The 20,501-nt window shown below is 37.5% G+C and overlaps 1 protein-coding gene across 5 annotated transcripts in view; it reads right to left on the bottom strand.

Annotated features, from left to right (window-relative positions):
• Positions 1 to 2,002: 2,002 nt before the first annotated feature.
• The window catches only part of epb41l5 (erythrocyte membrane protein band 4.1 like 5), an 81,940-nt gene continuing 63,441 nt past the window's right edge, over positions 2,003 to 20,501 (bottom strand). For 2 of the 5 annotated variants that reach the window (XM_030124497.1, XM_030124496.1), the window contains exons 18-26: positions 18,944 to 19,041; positions 18,730 to 18,864; positions 16,532 to 16,599; positions 13,153 to 13,224; positions 10,160 to 10,241; positions 9,890 to 9,970; positions 6,775 to 6,837; positions 6,421 to 6,560; positions 2,003 to 2,979 (exon numbers count right to left, since the gene is read on the bottom strand). In XM_030124497.1, coding sequence (XP_029980357.1) covers positions 2,910 to 2,979; positions 6,421 to 6,560; positions 6,775 to 6,837; positions 9,890 to 9,970; positions 10,160 to 10,241; positions 13,153 to 13,224; positions 16,532 to 16,599; positions 18,730 to 18,864; positions 18,944 to 19,041 — 809 coding nt within the window. In that variant the 3' untranslated portion in view covers positions 2,003 to 2,909. Of the gene's footprint in view, positions 2,980 to 4,556; positions 4,593 to 6,340; positions 6,561 to 6,774; positions 6,838 to 9,889; positions 9,971 to 10,159; positions 10,242 to 13,152; positions 13,225 to 16,531; positions 16,600 to 18,729; positions 18,865 to 18,943; positions 19,042 to 20,501 lie in introns of those variants that run through there. The other 3 variants (XR_003934300.1, XM_030124498.1, XM_030124499.1) reach the window with 3 other exon arrangements.

A 20,501-nucleotide genomic window follows, 5' to 3' on the forward strand; every position in this document is an offset into this window, starting at 1 on the left:
GTAAAGCTGCATGTTAAAACTTTATTTGTCCAAATGCTGCACTATAAGTATTTCCAGGAAATAATCTTTTAAAAAAAGAAACAAAAAAATATCGCCTTGTTAACAGTATCGTGATATATTGCGATATATCGTATTATGATCCTAGTATTGTATCGCCAGATTCTTGCCAATACACAGGCCTAGTTAACATTAGATCTCTCGTTACCCCTCAAACTCCTCCACTCAACATGACAACAGCCAAAATACAAACTCCTGACTTCAAAACAGCAGAACCAGGATTATTCTGACCCACCAGACTCAAACTGGGTGATGGGCATCTTTAAAATCTGGCAAAACAGAACATTTAAATGGACTAGCCAAGACGAAGAGGTACAGTTCCATTAGCTAGCAGCTAGCAGCTAAGTATAAACATAAAGGCCTGAGTAGGCTCTAGAACAGGGCTCTCAAACTCATGTTCTTTCAGGTTCCACATTCAGCCCAATTTGATCTGCAGTGGACCGGAGCAGTCAAATAAGAACAGAATAACCTATAAATAATGACAACTGACAGTTGTTGTCTTGGTTCTAGGGCAACCCCCCCGCCCCCCAATTAAATTATGAAAATACTTACTTTTATAAACTATCCAAACACAAAAGATGTGAATAACCTGAAAAAAATAAATTTCTTAAGAAAAATAAGTGCAATTTTAACAATAGTATGCTTCAACTTATCACTTCTACATGTGCATTCTGGATCAGATCTACAAAGACACTAAACACTGAGGAACAGGCAGAAAAGAGTTCAAATTGGGCTGAATTTTCTTTAGACATTTCAGGTTGTTCATATTTGTTCAGGTTATTCACATTTTATTGTTACAGGATAGTTTGGAAATGTAAATATTTTCAAAATGTAATGTAATGTTATTTTTTGCACTAAAACAAAGACCAATACTTGAAGCTGTCATTATTTATAGACATAGTGTAATACTATTTTCACATCAAACCAAGAAGAAAACATGGAGTCATTATTTTCTATAGGTTATTATTATTTGACTGTAGATCAGATTGGTCTGTATGTGGAACCTGAACTAAAATGAGTTCCACAGCCTGGACTGTGGAATTTTTACACTTTGCAAATTCATCCCAGGGGCCGGATTGGAACCTTTGGGGGGACGCATTTGGCCCCTGGGCTGCATGTTTGACACCCCTGCTCTATAAGCTACTAAGCTTAAACAATTATGTCATTATCTGAAAAATCTTACAACTACATTCCATGACCCAAGAAGAGCTGTCTTTCAAAACATGTAACAGATAGATAGATAGATAGATAGATAGATCGATAGATCGATAGATAGAAACAACAGCTAACCATAGGATCCAGCTTTCGGACACTGCCGTTGGTTCAACCCGACACATTTCCAAAGTAAACTACTCTGAAGCAGAACTAACACTGGTCTAGAACACACTTCAGGTTGGTGTTGGTGGAACAGAGGTAGTTTTTATGTGGACTAACATGTAAAAAACCAAAGTCATGCAATAACTACCAGACTAAGGCAGCGGCAAACCAGCATCTCCCACTGATCTGAGTTCAAATGATCAAAGGAGTCCTATGGCTTTGAAAGGACATATTTGACCTAGATCAGGTTTTAGCAACAGCTCACAAATAAAGCTTTTAAATACAGTCCGATGTGAAGAATGCAACCGGTGAACGCAAAAGTTTATGGTGACAGCTGGAAATAAATCACTAGAGCTGCAACCGATTAATGGATTAGGTGCTTGAAGCCAATGCAAAAATTCACGATTCAATTAATCGACTCGAATTGATTGAAGGGAAATATTCTATTGCAGTTTTCCTGAATTGAAGCTTCTTTGTGCGTCACAATAAGCGTCCGTGTGAAACACAACAGTGGAACCAATGTTTAACAGCAGAGAAATGAAGGAAACAAAGCTTTGATTCAGGAGGATTGTGGTTGAATGATTTTTTTGGATCACTTTGAGTCGATTAATCGGTTGCAGCTCTATACATCACATTGGAATTAATTGGAAAACAGACAATAAGGAACTACCCTTCAATACAGAAACTCAACACCCGAATGTGTGTGTAAAATACTGCAATGAGCAAAAAGAAAAACATTTAAAAAAAAAAAACAAAAAAAAACACACTTTGTGTTCGACTCCTCACATCCAGTGTTGACAAGATAATCCAGTGTTTGTGGGAAAACATTTTCTGTCCAGTGAAAGTCTGACATGTAGACTGGACTGTTTCAGATGTTTGTGTAAAGCTACAGGTGTAGTCACAGTGGAATAACATCCAGGTTCCATCATGTTCGGACTCAGAAGCAGCTTTCATAGTCTGTGTTTTTACTGACTTCTTCTGTTCGAGCCTCGCCTCCATTCAGTGTTATTACTTAGATCTAGAACAAACGGACAAACCTAGAATATCCAGTGAAGAATGTGCTGTTCCAGTCAGAATAAAGAAAGGGAAAACACCTCTAACATGTCTACTCTTCAGGGTTTAAGTCTCTGCTTTTATGAAACATACAAAGTTTGAGTTTCTCTGATGGAACCTGAACCAATGGAAAGACCTTTGATGACATGAAAGTGTCCGAAGGGGTGGGATGGGATCAAAACCTTCCACATCTGAGCACTGATACTCATATTTCTAACTGTAGAATGTAACGTTTGCATTAAAAATACTCCACTCATTCTAGCGTTGTGTGAATGAACCTCACCGTTAAAAACACTACGACTTAATTTAAGTAAAAATTTGGTCCATGTGATAAAATCAAAGTCAATGAGAATGGTGTTCCGTGGTGCTGGTCAGCTGCCTCTTCCCTCCTTACATTAACGTCCAGTCCAGCCTGGCCGGAGCAGAAGGGGATGATGGGATGCGGGTCCAGTGGAGTGGGGTTGATGGGTGGATGTGGTCCGTCAGAGCTCAGTGGTCAGGAGACCTCTGGGTTTGGCTCCATCGTCCACGGCCGGCTGCTGACCTGCAGAGCTACAGCACAACCACCAAGGAATGAGGAGAAGAGACTGCAAACAGGCAAGTCCAGATTTAAACCCACAACACAGAGCATTTCTGGATTAAAACAAGATTCTGCATTTTATTCACTCATTCATTTAATTTATATCAAACGTTCACAGTGGGTTTTTTTAATCACAGAGTTGCCGTCAGATCCCCTCTGTTAAGTTAATATTAACACCTGTAGCTGTTTACTGGTATGAAACATAAATATACTGTCAGTAAGTATGAGGAGAATCAAACTGTCAGTTCCACCTGTTACCTCACATACACCCATCAGACAGAACACTGTGATGACTGACCAGTGAAGAGGTAATAATGTTTATTATGTTCCTTGACGTTGATATGTAGGGATGGGAATCGATAAGAATTTAATGATTCCGATTCCATTCTCGATTTTTCTTATCGATCCGATTCCTTATCGATTCTCATTGGGGGAAGGAATGAAAGAGTACAAACGGGTGTGTTTGCATTAACTGTCTTTTATAAAGTGAAAGTAAAACTACAGACTCTTTACTAATTCTTCTATTGCTGCATTTCCACTATGTGGAACTGGTTCAACTCGGCCCGTCTCCTGTTGTTTCCTTTCCTCTACCTTCGGAAACTTGTATTTGAGGAGGTACGACATTTGTTGCCCGCACCGGAACCAGAACTGGGCCCAGATGACGGCCTGGTGTTCACTCTGCTGCTAGATTCACAAGTGTCGCTAAGTAGTGAATCAAATACGTGACATTCCTGTAAATGAATCCCATTCTGAGGACAAATGTTTGAGCAGATTGGAGGGATTCCACCTTTAGAAGAAATGGAAGCTTTGACAGTGTTCCAGTGGACCTGGTGTGGTCTGTTTGGACCTGGTGTGGTCTGTTTAGACTTGGTGTGGTCTGTTTGGACCTGGTGTGGTCTGTTTGGACCTGGTGTGGTCTGTTTGGACCTGGTGTGGTCTGTTTGGACCTGGTGTGGTCTGTTTGGACCTGGTGTGGTCTGTTTAGACTTGGTGTGGTCTGTTTGGACCTGGTGTGGTCTGTTTGGACCTGGTGTGGTCTGTTTGGACCATTTCTGCCTCAACGCCATGTTGTCTACGTTCTGACCAAAACAATGCAGCGTACGTATGACGTCATCACGCATGTGCAACGAAGGCGGAATCGATAAGTAAAATCGTTAAGCAGGCAGGTAAACGATTCCAAGGAATCAAACTACTGGGATCCGGTTCTCAAAAAGAACTCGATTCCCATCCCTATTGATTTGTTGGAAGCAGCAAAAGAAGCATCAGGCCAAATGACTGGGTCTGAGCATCTCCAAAAGTACAGGTTTTGTTGTGTGTTTATATTGTGGAATGGTTAGTGTGCAACCAAAAATGATCTTTTATTTTTAATTTGATGATTTTTTTTGGTCTCCACAACCTTAACTTCACAAAATATGTCCAGACACATCAGAAAGAAGCAGCAACAAACAACCAACTCAACAGCTTGTTGTAACAGGTATGTGTCTGTGTTTTTGGATACAAACAGTGTTTGTGATATGCATGTATTTAAAGCTCTGCTAATCTGGATTTGATTAATCCTAATAAATTAAGGGGATTAAAGTGATACCACAAAGAAAAGATTGTGTTTATCCAATAATGGTATAGGACTATGGAACAGACTGAGTGTGGAGCTGAAACAATGTCCAAACAAACAGTTTAAAACCAAATACAAACAAATGATTTTTACTTAATACAGAGAGGAAAGGGCCTGAGGGGGGGTCCGGTTCTTTTTCATAGTGGGGCTCTGACACATATGTGCTGATAATATCAAGTTTAAATATGGATATATGAATATATTATTACTATATCGGACAGTATAAAATATTAGATGTATTTTTATGATATATGTACTGTATATGTGTTTTTTGTTTCATTTTTGCTTGTTTTTTTAGTTTTTATTAATATCTGGTATTAATATCTGGTAGGATCAGTTGTAAATGGGTATTATCATGTTAGTGAATAAAGGAAAAAGAATGTGTGATATTGTTTTGTTGTTATTATATTGATATTCATACAAAATAATAATTGCTATATAGTGATCATAAGGCAGGGGTGTCCAAACTTTTTTTAAAGAGGGCCAGATCTGATAATGTGGAGACTGCCAGGGGCCAGTGGTCCCTTCGGATGTTTTTCGAACAGTAAAAATTACATATAAATGCACTGTTCTACAACAATTTTATTTTCATTGTCACAATATCATTTTTTTTTAAATGGCAGTGTAACCAAATCTAAGCCACTCAGGTGTGAACAAGTTAAAAAAAAAACAATTCTGCCTTCCTTTCACACTGGAGTCAGATAACGTAGAACAAACGTCCAAGAAGTTGATAAAAATCTTAACCCCACATTCATTTTAAACATGACTTATATGAGTAATCATTACTCATATATTACTCAGTAATGTAAAGTCTGTTAACGTTTAAGATGAAAACATATGACTCTTACTCTTGTCTTTCACAAAATCATTCAGAAAGTAATATTTGTGTCACATCTACAAGTACATAACACCAGCAGTTAGAGGCAACTAACCTGGCAACTTGGTAGCCTGCCTTGGTGGTGAATTCACTGAACTCAGGTTCACATGAAGAGTCACTGCTGTGAGTTTAAAGCAGCTTGAATTTGCTTCACTTTTTCGGAGCGCTCACTCCGTGCTAGCTTGTCGTATGCGTTAGCATGTTTTGTCTGCTAGTGTCTCTTTACATTGAATTCCTCAAACAAGGCAACAGTCTCTTGACAAATTAGGCAAACACAATCGCCTCGATTTTCAGGGGAAAAAATTGTAATTCCCATCTCTCCTGGAAGCGGCGGCCCTCACTGTCAACTTTCGTTTTTTTATTTACAGGCGCCATGGTTAGAAATTAGCGAAAAGGGTTCACGGCAAGGTCACAGAACCAGATAGAGTTAGAGTGGTGCTGCCACCATGAGGTGAAAGGAGAAACTGCATTTGGAACCTTTTATGATTCATGTACTCGGTTCAACAGTCCAAGCGGGCCATAAATAATACATTATAAAACTGAAGCTGTGGGCCGTAGAAAATCTGACCGCGGGCCGTGATTGGCCCCCGGGCCGGACTTTGGACATGCCTGTCATAAGGAATAGAAATTTGGGGTAGGAGCAAATAAGTTTTTTTACTTCTTCCTACTCATTTTTGAGCATGGATAATTTCATTTTATGTATGTATGTATGTATGTATATATGTATGTGGGTTGTTTGCTTATCAGTCATTTATGTACCAGCACTTATATTTTGTTGGTTGATTTTTGTTTTGATTTCACTGCCCACGTGTTCGAAATAAAGATTTCATTCATTCATCCATCCAATCAAACACTATATTAAATCAAACCCGTTACCTGACCCACATTCATTCCAAACTCGTCTGGTGTTTGCATGGACTTTACCTGTTGGAGATGACGAAGCGTGCGGGAGCAGGGGGAGGGGGGGCCTGGGTGAGAGCGCCCCCCCCGTCTGCAGGGAGGAGAGGCGGGACCTTAGCGGGGGGGTCAAGGTCGAGCAGGCCGTTAGTAAACATACCAGGAGGCTGCATTAGGCGGTGGGGGGGGGGGGAGAAGGAGGACGGCCGGTCAGTGTCTACAGAGTCTATGCAGCTGCTGATGGGAACAGCCTTAAATGTGTCAAACATCTACATATGTGCACATGATATGCTTCAACATGTCACTGAAACACAGACGCTGGGACACAGACAGAAGAAAGACCAGTCAGAAAGGTGAAACAGAAGAAGTGTGATCACTCACAGCGGTGGTGGGAATAATCCAGCGAGGTGTGATGACGGGTTTGGGCTGATGCACCGCCGGGAGCTGCAACACAAGCTCACACTGTAGGTTCACACTGATTCACACAGACGGCTCACGGGCGCAGACTTCAGTTCAGTTCATCGAGGCAAGTAGGATTCTATGTTTACTCAGTTTGTGAAAAAGTTCGCACTGTTTTATGCATTAACCCCTGAACATCGACTGTTGGAAATTTGCATCACACATTTTCCATTACGTGTCTGTTACAGAATCAGCTGAGATAGCGTATGTACCACCCTCATGCTGGTTTGAACCTTTTGCAGCTCTTATTGACCATTCTGGCTCTTGTTGTAATTTTACCTCACTCCCAAATTTGCATTGATTTTATGTGCTATTGCCAAATTAACAATCTCCACTTAATTCAGCCTCTGCTTGAAAGCAAATACACAAATCATAAATTTTTTAAATACTTGTGAGTAAATTCAGGCGTTAAAAGGTTAAACCTGTTATTCAAATAATTTAACTGCTTTTAATGGCACTTGATGGGTTAAAATCCTGATAATGATTCAATGACTGACAGTTTTGAGTAGGGCTGAAGTTGTTTAAAGGTGCGGGAGACTTTCGTGACCAGTTTTTCATCCAATCTGTCAAACCTCAGTCATATCCTCAGTATCATGAATCTGTAAGTCTGTGTGTCATTACTCACCTGAATCTTTTCCCTCACGGTGAACAGTTTCTTAGTTCCATCCACCAGAAACAAACCATGTGTTTACAAACTGAGCCGGGAGGGAACTGGGCATCTGAGGAATTTTGTCGTGACGTGCATTGTGGGAAGTGAAGGCTCGCACTGCTGTCTGGCAGCGGCAGCGCAAGCATATGATAACACTGGTCACAACAAATTTATTATTTAAGTTTTTTGAGCTGATTTAGGATAATTTTGGTGTGCTGAATCCAAAAATCACATTTATTTTGCTCAATCAGGTCAACTTTCTGAACTATGCTACAAATTGGCTTTTTAACATTTTTGCTTACATTTATGGGCATTTTCACATCATATGATACAAAATTCTTCCATATTTCTTGCAATAAACGAGTTCTGAAGATTTTACTTTTGCCAATTTATGATTGTTTTTTTTTTTAATATTACAGGTGAATGAAATGGCTTCGACTAGGAGATCTTGCAAAAATAAGCCTGACGTATTCTGCTACATCTGCGGTGAATACACCATTGTACCTAACAGGAATCAAGCAACAAGTTTCATAAAGTGTGCTTACCAATCTGATTTTGGTATTAATTATTATATTTTGTGAGAAGATCAAATTTTTCAAAATCAAATTAGCAAAAAAACCTGACCTGATTGAGAAAAACAGATGTCATTTTTGGATTTAGCGGTGCAAAATGGTCCTAATTCAGTTGAAAAAACCTAGACAACTTGCAAAAAAAACATTTTTTTGTAACCCAGTGCATTATATAGATTAAAAAAACAACACGGAAACAGCTGAAACGCGGAAATGGCTGGATGAATATGTATAGAGGGAAAGGAGCTCCTGCCGTTTCCACGTCGTGTCTGTTCCAGCTGCTGCTGTCAGGCGGCTGTGCGAACTTCTGTTTCCTACAATGCACATCGTGACAAAATTCCAAACATGCCCGAGTTCCCTCCCGGCTCAGTTTGTAAACACATGGTTTGTTTCTGGTGGATGGAACTAAGAAACTGTTCATCATAATGCAAGAGATTCAGGTGAGTAATGACAGACAGACGAACAGATTCATGATACTGAGGATATGACTGAGGTTTGACAGATCTGATGAAAAATTGGTCATGAAAGTCTCCTGCACCTTTAAGAGTCTGTCAGTGCAGAAAGCATTAAGTTAATTCACTTTAACCTGCAGAACCTTGTGTAAAGTATTTTGATGCCACTGTAAAGGCACAGTGTTCATGTTCAGTTTCATCATTTTTGTGATATTTATTAGGGATGCACCGATACCGGTACGAGTATCGGCATCGGCTCTGATACTCAGTGTGTGTACTTGTACTCGTACTCGTAAAAGATATCTGATACAAATGCACCGATACCACTTACGGCCGTGTGACATTCCCAGTTCAGTGCAGCAGGTACGAGGAGGAGGAATAATGTGTGTGGAGTGTGAAGAGTGTGGAGATTTAACCAAATAAATGACGGTGATAAAAGTAACACTGACTGACAGTACCGTTCCAGACACAGACAGATACAGACGCAGCGTTCTGTCCGTCCTCTGCGTACATTCCATCTGTTTTCCAGGTGATGGCAGATGCCTATCCAGAATGAGAAAACCAGTGGGAGTACGGAGCGGTGCGGTTCCACCAGTGGAAGTGAAAACCAAACTTATCTCTCATTTGTCTTTTCTCTTCCTGCTGAAGCTAAACTTTTAAACCTTACCAGAGAAAACGCTGCAACATTAGTATCACATTAGTGTTCCCTCTGTCGTCTCCATGTTTGTTATTACTGACTTTCTTCTTCTTCTCTAAAAACTTTATTTTTCTTCGTGGTATTTGTCCAGTATGGTTAATTCAGAGCGGCGCCCCCTGGTGGATTAATTGACAAACGCTCATTCCAACACATTAAATGTCAGTAGCAGCACTTTGTTCCAGTCAGACTAATGACAACGACAATAAAGCACATTTACAAAATGAACTAAGGACTGGGATGGGATTATTAAGTACTCGTATCGGTACTCGGTATCGGCAAGTACGGTAAGTACTCGTTCTCGGTCTGGAAGAAAGTGGTATCGGTGCATCCCTAATATTTATTATATGTCCTGATTGTTGAAGCTGTGATACGAGTTAATTAGCTGTAGTTCTGCATGAATTTCCACTGCAACCTCCAAATATTCACTGTAGATGACGTGAACCCCTGGGACTGGGCCAGCCCTAGCCCTCTCTGATATTTCACAGCTGTTATTACAGAAACATGATATTATTTCTTCTAAAATATCTTACTCTCCATTACTAAAATGCCACAGGCCAACACCAAGTTTATTACAGATGGATACTTCATGTCTTTGGTGCTACATAAACATTTCTCTGGAAATGATTCCATTCCAGATCATTTGATCAGACTTGGCCGGGCTCAGACTCACCACAGGCGTCAGATCTGTGAAGTCGATCAGGTTGTCAGACAGTGGGTTTGAAGTTTGAGGGTCAACCTCCTCTGTTTTCACCTACAAAATATCACAAATTTCACACAACATTTGCTACAAGACACAAGGTTTTAACAGAAATATTACAAATTCTACTTTTAATGTTACAAAAAACAATCCCTATAATTCATAAATTATATCATTCTGATTGTGTAATGAATGTAACTGAAGCACAACTGATGATCTGACAAATACTGGATGATCATTTACCACCGGTGTCATGGCTTCACTGGTAAACTCAGAGGGCATCATGGGAACAGGGGGGGTTAAATCTTCAGCGAGCCGCTCCACACTAAGAACAGAATAGAAGTGAAAAATGACAATTTCACGTATTTGTTTTGACACAATAACCCAGGGCTCTCAAACTCAGTTTCTTCCAGGTTCCACATTCAGCCTGATTTAATGTCCAGTGGGCCGGAGCAGTAAAATAATAACAGAATAACCTATAAATAATGACAACTCCATATTTTTGTCTTTGCTTTAGTGCAAAAAACCCTATTAAATTATGAAAATACTTACTTTTATAAACTATTCAAACAAAAAATATGTAAATAACCTGAAAAAACTGAAATTTTTAAAGAAAAATACGTGCAATTTTAACAATATCATGCCTCAACTTATCATTTATACATGAGCATTATGGATCGAATAGTTCAAATTGTGCTTAATTTTCTTTAGACATTTCAGGTTGTTCATATTTGTTCAGGTTATTCACATTTTATTGTTAAAGGATAGTTTGTATATATGAATATTTTCATAATTTAATGTTATTTTTTGCACTAAAACAAAGACAAAAATTTGAAGTTGTCATTATTTATAGACATAATGTAATATTTTTTTCACATCAAACCGAGGAGAAAATATATAGTCATTCTTTTTTGTCAGTTCTTCTGCTGTTATGATTTGACTGTAGATCATATTGGTCTGTATGTGGAACCTGAACTAAAATGAGTTCCACAGCTTTGACTGTGGAATTTTTACACTTTGTAAATTCATCCCAGGGGCCGCATTGGAACCTTTGGTGGGACACATTTGGCCCCCAGGCCGCATGTTTGACACCCCTGCAATAACCCATTAAAGGAATGTAACCCCATCGTTGACATATGTGCTATAATTGTGTTTCTTCTTTAACGTAACTCATCGATGATTGTTTTTCATTCAGCACAGCCTGAGGTGCTGTATTAAAATTGCATCGGGTTAAAAATAGCTCATTATGCGCTTTAATTTTCCGTTGAAGAATAAGCGATCGACAGAGTTCAGAAGAAACTCAGCCCAGGCCTGAGGCTGCCTGGTCCAGCATCTGCATCTGAACAGAAACAGAGTAGAGACGCTGGCCGTATCCAGGCAGAACTCAGGTCATGTGACCACACGCTGCACGTTCAATACTCAAACGTACCAGCAGAGGTCAGCAGAGACAGCAACACACAGAACACCATCTGATGTTCTTTATTTCTGTAGACTTCACACTGAAATGACCAAAGCTTTTCATTTTATTTAGTCTTTTAATTTGGTTTGGATTAAAGTTTAGTTCCTCAGCCACATAAATACACTTATTATCACTGTAATGAAGTGTTTTCCAGGCGTTAAAGGGAAAGTCCTCATTCACTGAGGCTGAAAAAGCAGAGGAAAGACTATGCGACATGAGTTTCACAATTACTGAACATTAAAAGTAGTAGGAAACCACAACGGTAATGGAAGAGATTAAAGGAGTGTTTTTCAACCTTGGGGTCGGGACCCCATGTGGGGTCACCTGGTTTTCAAATGGGGTTGCCTGAAATTTCTAGTAATTGCTTTTTTTTTTTTTTTTTTTTCAAATTACTAACAAAAAATATATATGGTGAGTTGAAAGAGACAATGACAATCCATAAAAGACATGACAAATTCTGAAGCTGAAACTGCAGCACTGTGGCTCTGTTTGTGTCAAATGTTCACTGTGGTCAGTTTCAGATGCTGCAGCTCTTTCATAATTCATAGTTTGAGTTCTTGTTTGTTCAGTATGAATTGTCCTCCTTGTAAATCACAGCTGGACTGACTACATATCCTGACCAAGGAAAATCCCATTCTCCCTTTGTGCAGTAATCTGCACCTGGATTTACTGCCTCCGTCCATAATAATATACATTATATAGACTATGGGGGGGGCTGAAAAGTTCATAGTCTGACTAAGAAGGAGTTCTTCCACAGCCATGAAACTTGGCATACATTAAATTCAACCTCTCCTGATACTAAGTGGATGGTTTCTGTCCAGATAAACTCACATTGGATAAATAATTTAGGACTTTGAAAAGTAGTACCAGAGACAATTGGTGAACCATCTGTGGCACCATGGTCTAACCAAATGTCTGCAGAAAAAGGGGTTGTCATACTGACATGGTTGCTATAGGGGATGATGTTGCAACTTTATCAACTGTGGAAAACTGGGAAGCTGAATTCAAGAGGGGTAGGGAGAATGAGGGAGGGGTGAAAAGCAAGCATTTTCATGAAATGTCTGTAGTCCTACTTTTCAAAGTCCTAAATTATTTATCCAGTGTGGGTTTATCTGGAAGGAAACCATGCAGTTAGTATCAGGAAAGGTTGAATTTAATGTATGCACACTTTCATTACTGTGGAAGAACTCCTTCTTAGTCAGGCTATGAACTTTTCACCCCCCCCCCTCGTAAATGTCCTATAAAATTAGCATTTATGTGCAACATAGTATAGCAAACTATTACATGATCAAAACCAAATTAATTTTAGCAAAAAAGTGTCTCTGTTTTGAATGTCTGGGGTCGCCAGAAATTTATGTTAAAATGGGGTCAGGAGACAAAAAAGGTTGGAAACCACTGGTTTAAAGACTGAAATCTATCTGTATCGTTTTGTTCTGGTCTTTAATTAAACATTGAATTTACACTTTTTTTTTTTCATTCAGTTATGTGTTGATGTATGTTCATATGTTTAAAATGATCCGAAATGTTACTTTATAATTTGTTTTATGCTTATTTTAAGCTTTTTTATTTAGTTTTTTCTTTCATTATAGTGTTTGATTGTTAGGTTAAAGACAATCAAAAATTGAATAAATTGTTAGACCCCCCCCCTTGTTTTCCCCCCAGCAGTGACTTTACTTGATTGGACTGTGACCCCCAGGTCTGGTAAAGACACTTATTTATTTTTTTTCTTTTTTAAACCACATGACGTTCCATTGACATTGACATCTCTGTTCCATACCTGGCTCCTGCTGTCGACTCCGCAGACGCTGGTTTGATCAGCTCCCATTGGTCGTGGATGTCATGACGCCCACTAACGGACAGAGAAGAGTTACTTTCATTCACCCTGAAGGCTTCTTCCACCTGCTATCAGACACCAGTTCGTACTAGTGGGCTTATGCAGTGAAGGACTCTGGGTATGGGGATCAAACTGATCCTTTTATGTGGAGTCAAACCTCCTCTCCTCAGCTTAACAAACACAGTCAACATGGATGCAGATAGAAACCAGGCACATTTGGGATTTAACCCTTGAAGATCCACAACTATTCTTATGTGGTAACTTCCACATTAAATTTTCTTTACATTTAACCATTAAGAAGTGACTTATCACCATACATTATACCGTTATCCTTTGCATTTTTGCAGTGAAAATTAGGCATTTTCCTGTATTTAATTCACTGACCATTTAGATCAGGGCTGTCGAACTCATTTTAGTTCAGTTCCACATTCAGCTAAATTTGATCTGAATTGGGCCGAACCAGTAAAATAATAACATAATAATATATAAATAACGTCTCTTCTCTTAAGACATTTTACATAGTCACATTTTTTTTGTAAAAGGCTCGTCTGTAAATGTAAATATTCTTGTGTAATGTAACTTTTTTTTTACATTAAAACAATGAGAAAAATTTACAGTTTTCATTATTTATAGGTTATTATTGATAGTATTTTACTGGTCTGATCATTTTTAGATTGAAATGACCTAAAACAGGGCTGTCAAACTCACTTTAGTTCAGTTCCACATTCAGCTAAATTTGATCTTCAGGGGGCTGAACCAGTAAAATAATAACATAATAATATATAAATAAGGTCAACTCCAAACTTTTCTCTATGTTTTAGAGCAAAAAAAGTAAATTTACATGATGAAAATGTTCACATCTACAAACTATCCTTTCAAACAATGTGAACAACATGAACAAACTGAAAAAAATAAGTGTAATTTTAACACTATTCTGCCTCAGTTTATCATTTCTACATGTACATTATAACGTACAGATCACAGTGGATCTACAAACACACAAAACATTTAATAACAGACAGAATATTGTTAAAATTGTACTTACTTCTCTTAAGACATTTCAGGTTGTTCATATTTGTTCAGGTTATTCACATTTTTTTTCAAAATTAATCTTTATTTTAGTGTACATACATGAAAATATTTACATTTACAAAGAGAAAAATGTGGAGTTGTCATTATTTTTATGTTATTATGATAATATTTTACTAGTCCTGCCCACTTGAGATTGAATTGGTCTGAATGTGGAACCTGAACTAAAAGGATTGTTAATTTCTTAATATCTATTTCTGCATTTCACAAATTCATCCCAAGGGCCAGACTGGACCCTTTGGGGGGCCAGATTTGGCCCCTGGGCCGCATGTTTGACACCTGTGATTTAGATATTTATAAGAAGTTGGTATAAAAAAAAAGGTTATTATATCACAAAGAAAGTGTCTGCAACCATGTAGTTTCTCCAATTACACATCAGTGTTGCAGAACATGAAAGTTTTTCCACGTTCACTACAGACACTATGGTTGTGGATTGTTGTCCATGTTTTATTATCAGAGGAAAATTGTCTTTTGACACAATATCAAGTACATTAAAAGATTCAAACTGAAATGTGACGCATCTCGTTCTCTTCTAAATATGAAATGATCTACATACACAACACTGGGTCTGTGGTGCTGAGCTGCTGCTGCTGATGTAATGTTATGAGCTTTGCTGATAATCCTCATGAATATTCAAGTGGTTTATCAGCAATAAGGAGCGCTGTGATTGGCTGAGGCCGTGTGTTGACAGTTGGCATGACTCAGAAAGGAGGAAGAGGAGGATGAGGAAGAAGAAGAGCAGGCAAGGAGGCCTGATCTCATTAGAATGACACACAAACAATAACGGCTGTTGTCTGTAAACACATCCTTTTACTGAGCGCTAAAAAACAATAATAAAAGAAACAACAATAATAAAAGAAACGGGTGTAAGAAAATATCAGTATTGCAATATATCATGATATTTCGCTTCACGATACTGTATCGGTATTAAAAAGTACTGTATCGATATTTTTAGGTATTTATTCAAATGCAGATATGGCAGAAGTTCATTTTTGTTTTTTTGTTTTCCAGACTCTTTTATTTCTATATTCATGGGTATTTTGTTCTGTTGTTCACTACAAAATTACTATTGTGATACTGCAGGTCATAAATGTAGTTTTTTGAAACTGATAATGCTAATTATGGATAATTCAAGCATCCCAAAAGCACTTTTTACTGTCTGACAGGCAAATGTTCATTTTTTTTAATACTGGTAATGCACAAAAATAATGTTCTGATGTTGGATGATTCATGGACTGAACACTATGGATTCTTTTCACAATCAAATACGAACATTCAAGCAGGATCTTAACCCTTTCATGCATACTGGTCACTACAGTGGACACTTATTTAAAGCCTTTCTCTTGTATATTCATGGATTTGGTTGTTTTAGTTCCATATCATGCAACACAGTGGATGCTTATGCACCATCTCATACACTGACATTCATACCATTACTGTAACTTTGCTGTTCTTGATAAACCTGATCTGCAGTAACATGTTTAAGTGTAAGTCAATTGCTAATTGTTATTAGACTGTAATTAACAGGCTTTTTTTTAAAAAGGCTTTTTTTGCATATTATCTCCATGAAATGAATAATAACTAGTATTAGTGTATGTTCAATTGTAAAAAAACATCTGATTAGCAGCATTAAGAATGTTTGTATTGCATAGTTTTCCATATCACTTTCTGATATTAAGTTTTAAATATGTGTTTCTTTGCTTCAAAAATTAAATGCATGGCGTCCGGCTGAGTGGGCATTTTTGTAACTCCTTAAAAAAAACAAATGAAACTCGCTTGCATTGCTTTTTTCATGGCTAAAGAGGAATAAAAACACTCAGGAAAAATATCTTGGCTAACGTTGTCATAATTCATGTCTGAAAGGGTTAAACTGTAATGTCTATAAAACATTATTTATTTATTTATTTGTGTGTTTTTTGTTCTGGTAAAGCCGCATGTTAAAACTTTATTTATCCAAATGCTGCACTATAAGTATTTCCAGGAAATAATCTTTTAAAAAAAGAAACAAAATAAAAAAATACCACCTTGTTAACAGTATCGTGATATATCGCGATATAGCGTATTGTGATCCTAGTATTGTGATTTGTATTGTATCGCCAGATTCTTGCCAATACACAGGCCTAAAAATAAACAAACCTATGAATGTTGAATATGTGGTTTTAATTATTATTATGACTGAATAATATGTTTTCTGTTGTCCAAATATACCAGTGTGTGTATGTTCATACTGTACCTGACAAACGCCTCCTGTACGTTACAGTTTTTCTCTCCAGTCACGACAGAATGTTCCTCCAGAGAACCCTACACCGAGAGCAGGAGGAAACAATGAAGACAAATACGTGAACATGGACAGACATAGGGAGGGTTCAAGTCAAATAAACACGACCCCGACTGAAATTAGGAAGGTATAAATTTCACAAAAGCACCGTCAGAATGAGGAAGAAAGACAGCAAAGATTCAGACAATTCACAAATGCTTCGACTCTTACTTGAGGTGTAGTCGAGACAATGAAAACAAGACCATATAGAACTGAAACCAGGACCAGACCAAGACACAGGGTTCAAGACCACACACACACTAAAAATGGATAATATGTTATGAATAGGGGTGTAAGAAAATATTGGTTCTGCAATATATCGCGATATTTCATTAGGTATTTATTCAAATGCAGACATTGTGGAGGTTCATGGTTGTTTTTTAGTTTTCTTTATTGTTAATATCTTATTTATTATTATTCAACACAGTTTTAATAAATAATGGTTATCTGAAGCATCCTAAAAGCACTTTTTACTGTCTGAAAGGCAGATGGTAGTTCCTTTGTTGGGAGTGAACTAAAATACTGTTCGGATGTCAGTTCTGAAATAATAGAATATGAACATTTGAACAGGATCTGAAACTGTAATGTCTGTAAAACAGAATTTCAGTTTGAACACAGGAACATTCTGTGATATAGCATCAGATCCTGTTGTGATCAAATAAAAATGTGTTTAGTATTTGTGCAGATTTCTGGTGTAATTCAATTCTTCAAGGAAATAATCATAAAAAACAAACAAACAAACAAACAAAAACATTGCCTTTTTAACAGTATCATGATATATTGTGATATATCGTATCGCGATCCTAGTATTATGATTTCTATCATATCACCAGATTCTTGCCAATACACAGCCCTAGTTATGAAACAGTCAAACCACTTCATATGCATGAAATAACAGCTACTTTTACAGTCAATAAACCTTTATGGAGAGTGAGGTAGATGTATATTATTCTTTTAATTATATAACAATCTGCGTGGGAAAGAGTGAATGACCGCAAGAGCTGAGTCCAAACCAAGGTTATTATCGTTAACGAAAACTAACGAAATGACGAAAACTAGAATTGTAAAAACATTTTCGTTAACTGAAATAAATTAAAACTAGAATTAAAAGAAAAAAATGATAACTAACTCAAACTGTGTTCTGTGTTTACAAAACTAACTAAAACGTATAAAAATTATGGATAAAATCCCCTTCATTTTCGTCTTTGTCAATGTCGGATTTATATGAAATCAATTTATTTTGCTCAAGCAATTTTAGCTGCTGGCACCATATGATATTTAAGGGTCCGTCACTTGTGTTCACTTGTGGTTTCCAGTCGTCTTCTGGTCCCCACTCTACCTGGAAACATGGAGACTAAAGTTGGGAGAAAGCAGCAGAGTCCTGTCTGGGATTTATTTGAATACGACGACAGAGAAGAAGAGAAAAGATATAAAGAAACTAAAACTAAACTAAAACTAAGCATTTAGAAAATAACAAAAACTAATGAAAAACTAGCAAACCTGCTCTAATAACTAATTAAAACGAACTGAATTAGAGAAAAAAAGGTCAAAACTAAATAAAACTAAACTAGAATGAAAAATCCAAAACTATTAAAACCTTGGTCCAAACTCAGTAAACACTAGTTAATATGTTGAACAGACTTATGTTAAATGTGATCTGCAACTGTATTTGAATGAAATTTACTTTTTCAGGTTGGAGCACTTTCTGACGTCACATCCAGAGTGTTTCTATCCACAGTGACGTTTGGGGCATTTACAGTCCTGTTTTTTAATTTCTTTTTTTTTTTTTTCTTCTTTTTTTTTCTTTACAGTCCATTCTTGTATCACAAAGTTTCTAAGTGGCTGACTTGACAAAAATGAAATTCTGTGATTCTTTTTCAAACATGATGATTGTACTTAACTTCTCAACTTTTCCAGGGCTGGAAAATGAAATTTCAAAATTCAAAAGACTTTTGCAGGTTTTTCATGATACAAAAACCCTGATGCCACCTCAGTTGGTGTTGGTTGGTGCTGTTTTGCCACCCTGTCTGCACCCTTTTGGAGCGATTCCCTTCTGAAGAACACTGGTCTTCCGTCCTTCCCCATGTGCTGACTTCACATCGTCTCTTCCTCACCTTGAGGGCGGCGGCCTCGGCTTGTGCTTTCAGGATGTTGCTCTTCAGATCATCGGGCGTTCTCAGCGGCGTGGCGGCCGGACTACTGCCTGAACTGCTCAGAGCGCACTTCTCCGTCAGCTTCACCACGTCCTCCTGTTCACAGTTAAGGTTTTGTTTAAAAAGCCTGAGAAGAAAAGAGGAAGTCTCCCTGGAACAGAGTCCTCCCACTCACCTGATTATTCATGGCCACGTTGACGTTGATGTTATTTCTCTGAGCGGAGTGGAGCTGACTGCTCTCCAGTTCCAGCTGTTTCAGACGCGCTGCTGCTTCTGAAAACACAAAGAAAGTCTGATGTACCTTCACTGAAAATCTACAGTAACTCTGAGGGGCTAAATACATGCATTTTACCTCCAGGTCTATGGACTGAAGAGATGCCACTAACGTGAAGGAAAGGTTTCAACATTTTGTCTCATGCACAATGAAACACACATATTTAACAAAGTAATCCTTAGAAAACTACATGTGACAGTGAACTAATGTACTTGGTTTAAGTTGTCTATTATTTGCCAAACATGGAGGGAGAGGTTTTCTTTAAAGACATGTTTGAATGGAAATACGCTCAAGGACCTCGTGTTTTCCAATGTGCAACGTCCACAGTTGAAAAATGATAACCTGCTTTCACAAATCATCCACAAGTGAAGGAGTCTAATTAAGTTCATCAGCCAACACTTAATTTATACATTACCTAAAGCTGGCATTAGTCTTACACAGAAATACAACTAATGTAACTAACTTCAGCTAATGCTAGGATTAGAGCTGGAGTGATTAACTGACTGAAATAGATTTTTTTTATTCAAATTTTTATTCAGAACAGTCTCATAAGATATTATACAGGACATCACTGGTACGAAGTACACTGTTCTCTCTCTCTTTTTTTTTTTGAAAAGAAAAAAGGGTATCAATAATGCTCACTGAAAGGAAGGAAAAGAAAGAGAGAAGGAAAAAAAGGAGTAATATAATAAAGTAAATAAGTAAATGGATAATAATAATGATATTACCAAGCTTATACACATAGCCAACCACACTTCTAGGAAATACGACAAAAAAAATTATGCATAAATACATATGTATGCATATGTATATACACAAAGTAGTATTTATAATCATAATACAAAGAAAAAAATACAATAAAAAATATAAATAAATTTAAAACATAATTTTAAAAAAAATGAAGGAGCCTTGAAAGATTTTTTGAAAATGATTCAATTACAAAATCCTTGGTTCAAGCTTCATTTCCTTAAATTTGCTGCCAACATTGGTTCCGCTGTTGTGTTTCACAGGGACTCAATGTTCTATATCCTCCTGAGACGCAGTAAAAACCTCTTTTTATTGCTTTGTGTTTCACTCTTGTCCACCACAGAGGACAAAAATACATTGCTGGGCCTTTTTCTATATCCTTTTACTTTTATACCTTTTGTGGTTGTTGTTTCAGCTGCTTCTAGAATAGAGGACAAGTTGTCATTTTCAGACAGTCTGTTTCACATTTTTACTATTTTTTTCATCTATTAAAATAATTGTCCAAATTAATCAAATAAATAATCGATGGCTACAGCTCTAGTCCAGGATTCAGCCTGTTATAGTCTGTTCATTAGATCCACTACTGCTGTTTACCTGCTACATTTAGCAAGTAGCTGAAATGACTGAAGTGTCATTTACCAAAGCAGTTATTTAGCAGCATTAGCTTGTTTGCTAATTGAAATATCCTTACATCTGGCTTAAAAAAACAAAA

The sequence above is a fragment of the Sphaeramia orbicularis genome, chromosome 21, assembly GCF_902148855.1.
Source record: "Sphaeramia orbicularis chromosome 21, fSphaOr1.1, whole genome shotgun sequence".
Lineage (NCBI taxonomy): Eukaryota > Metazoa > Chordata > Actinopteri > Kurtiformes > Apogonidae > Sphaeramia > Sphaeramia orbicularis.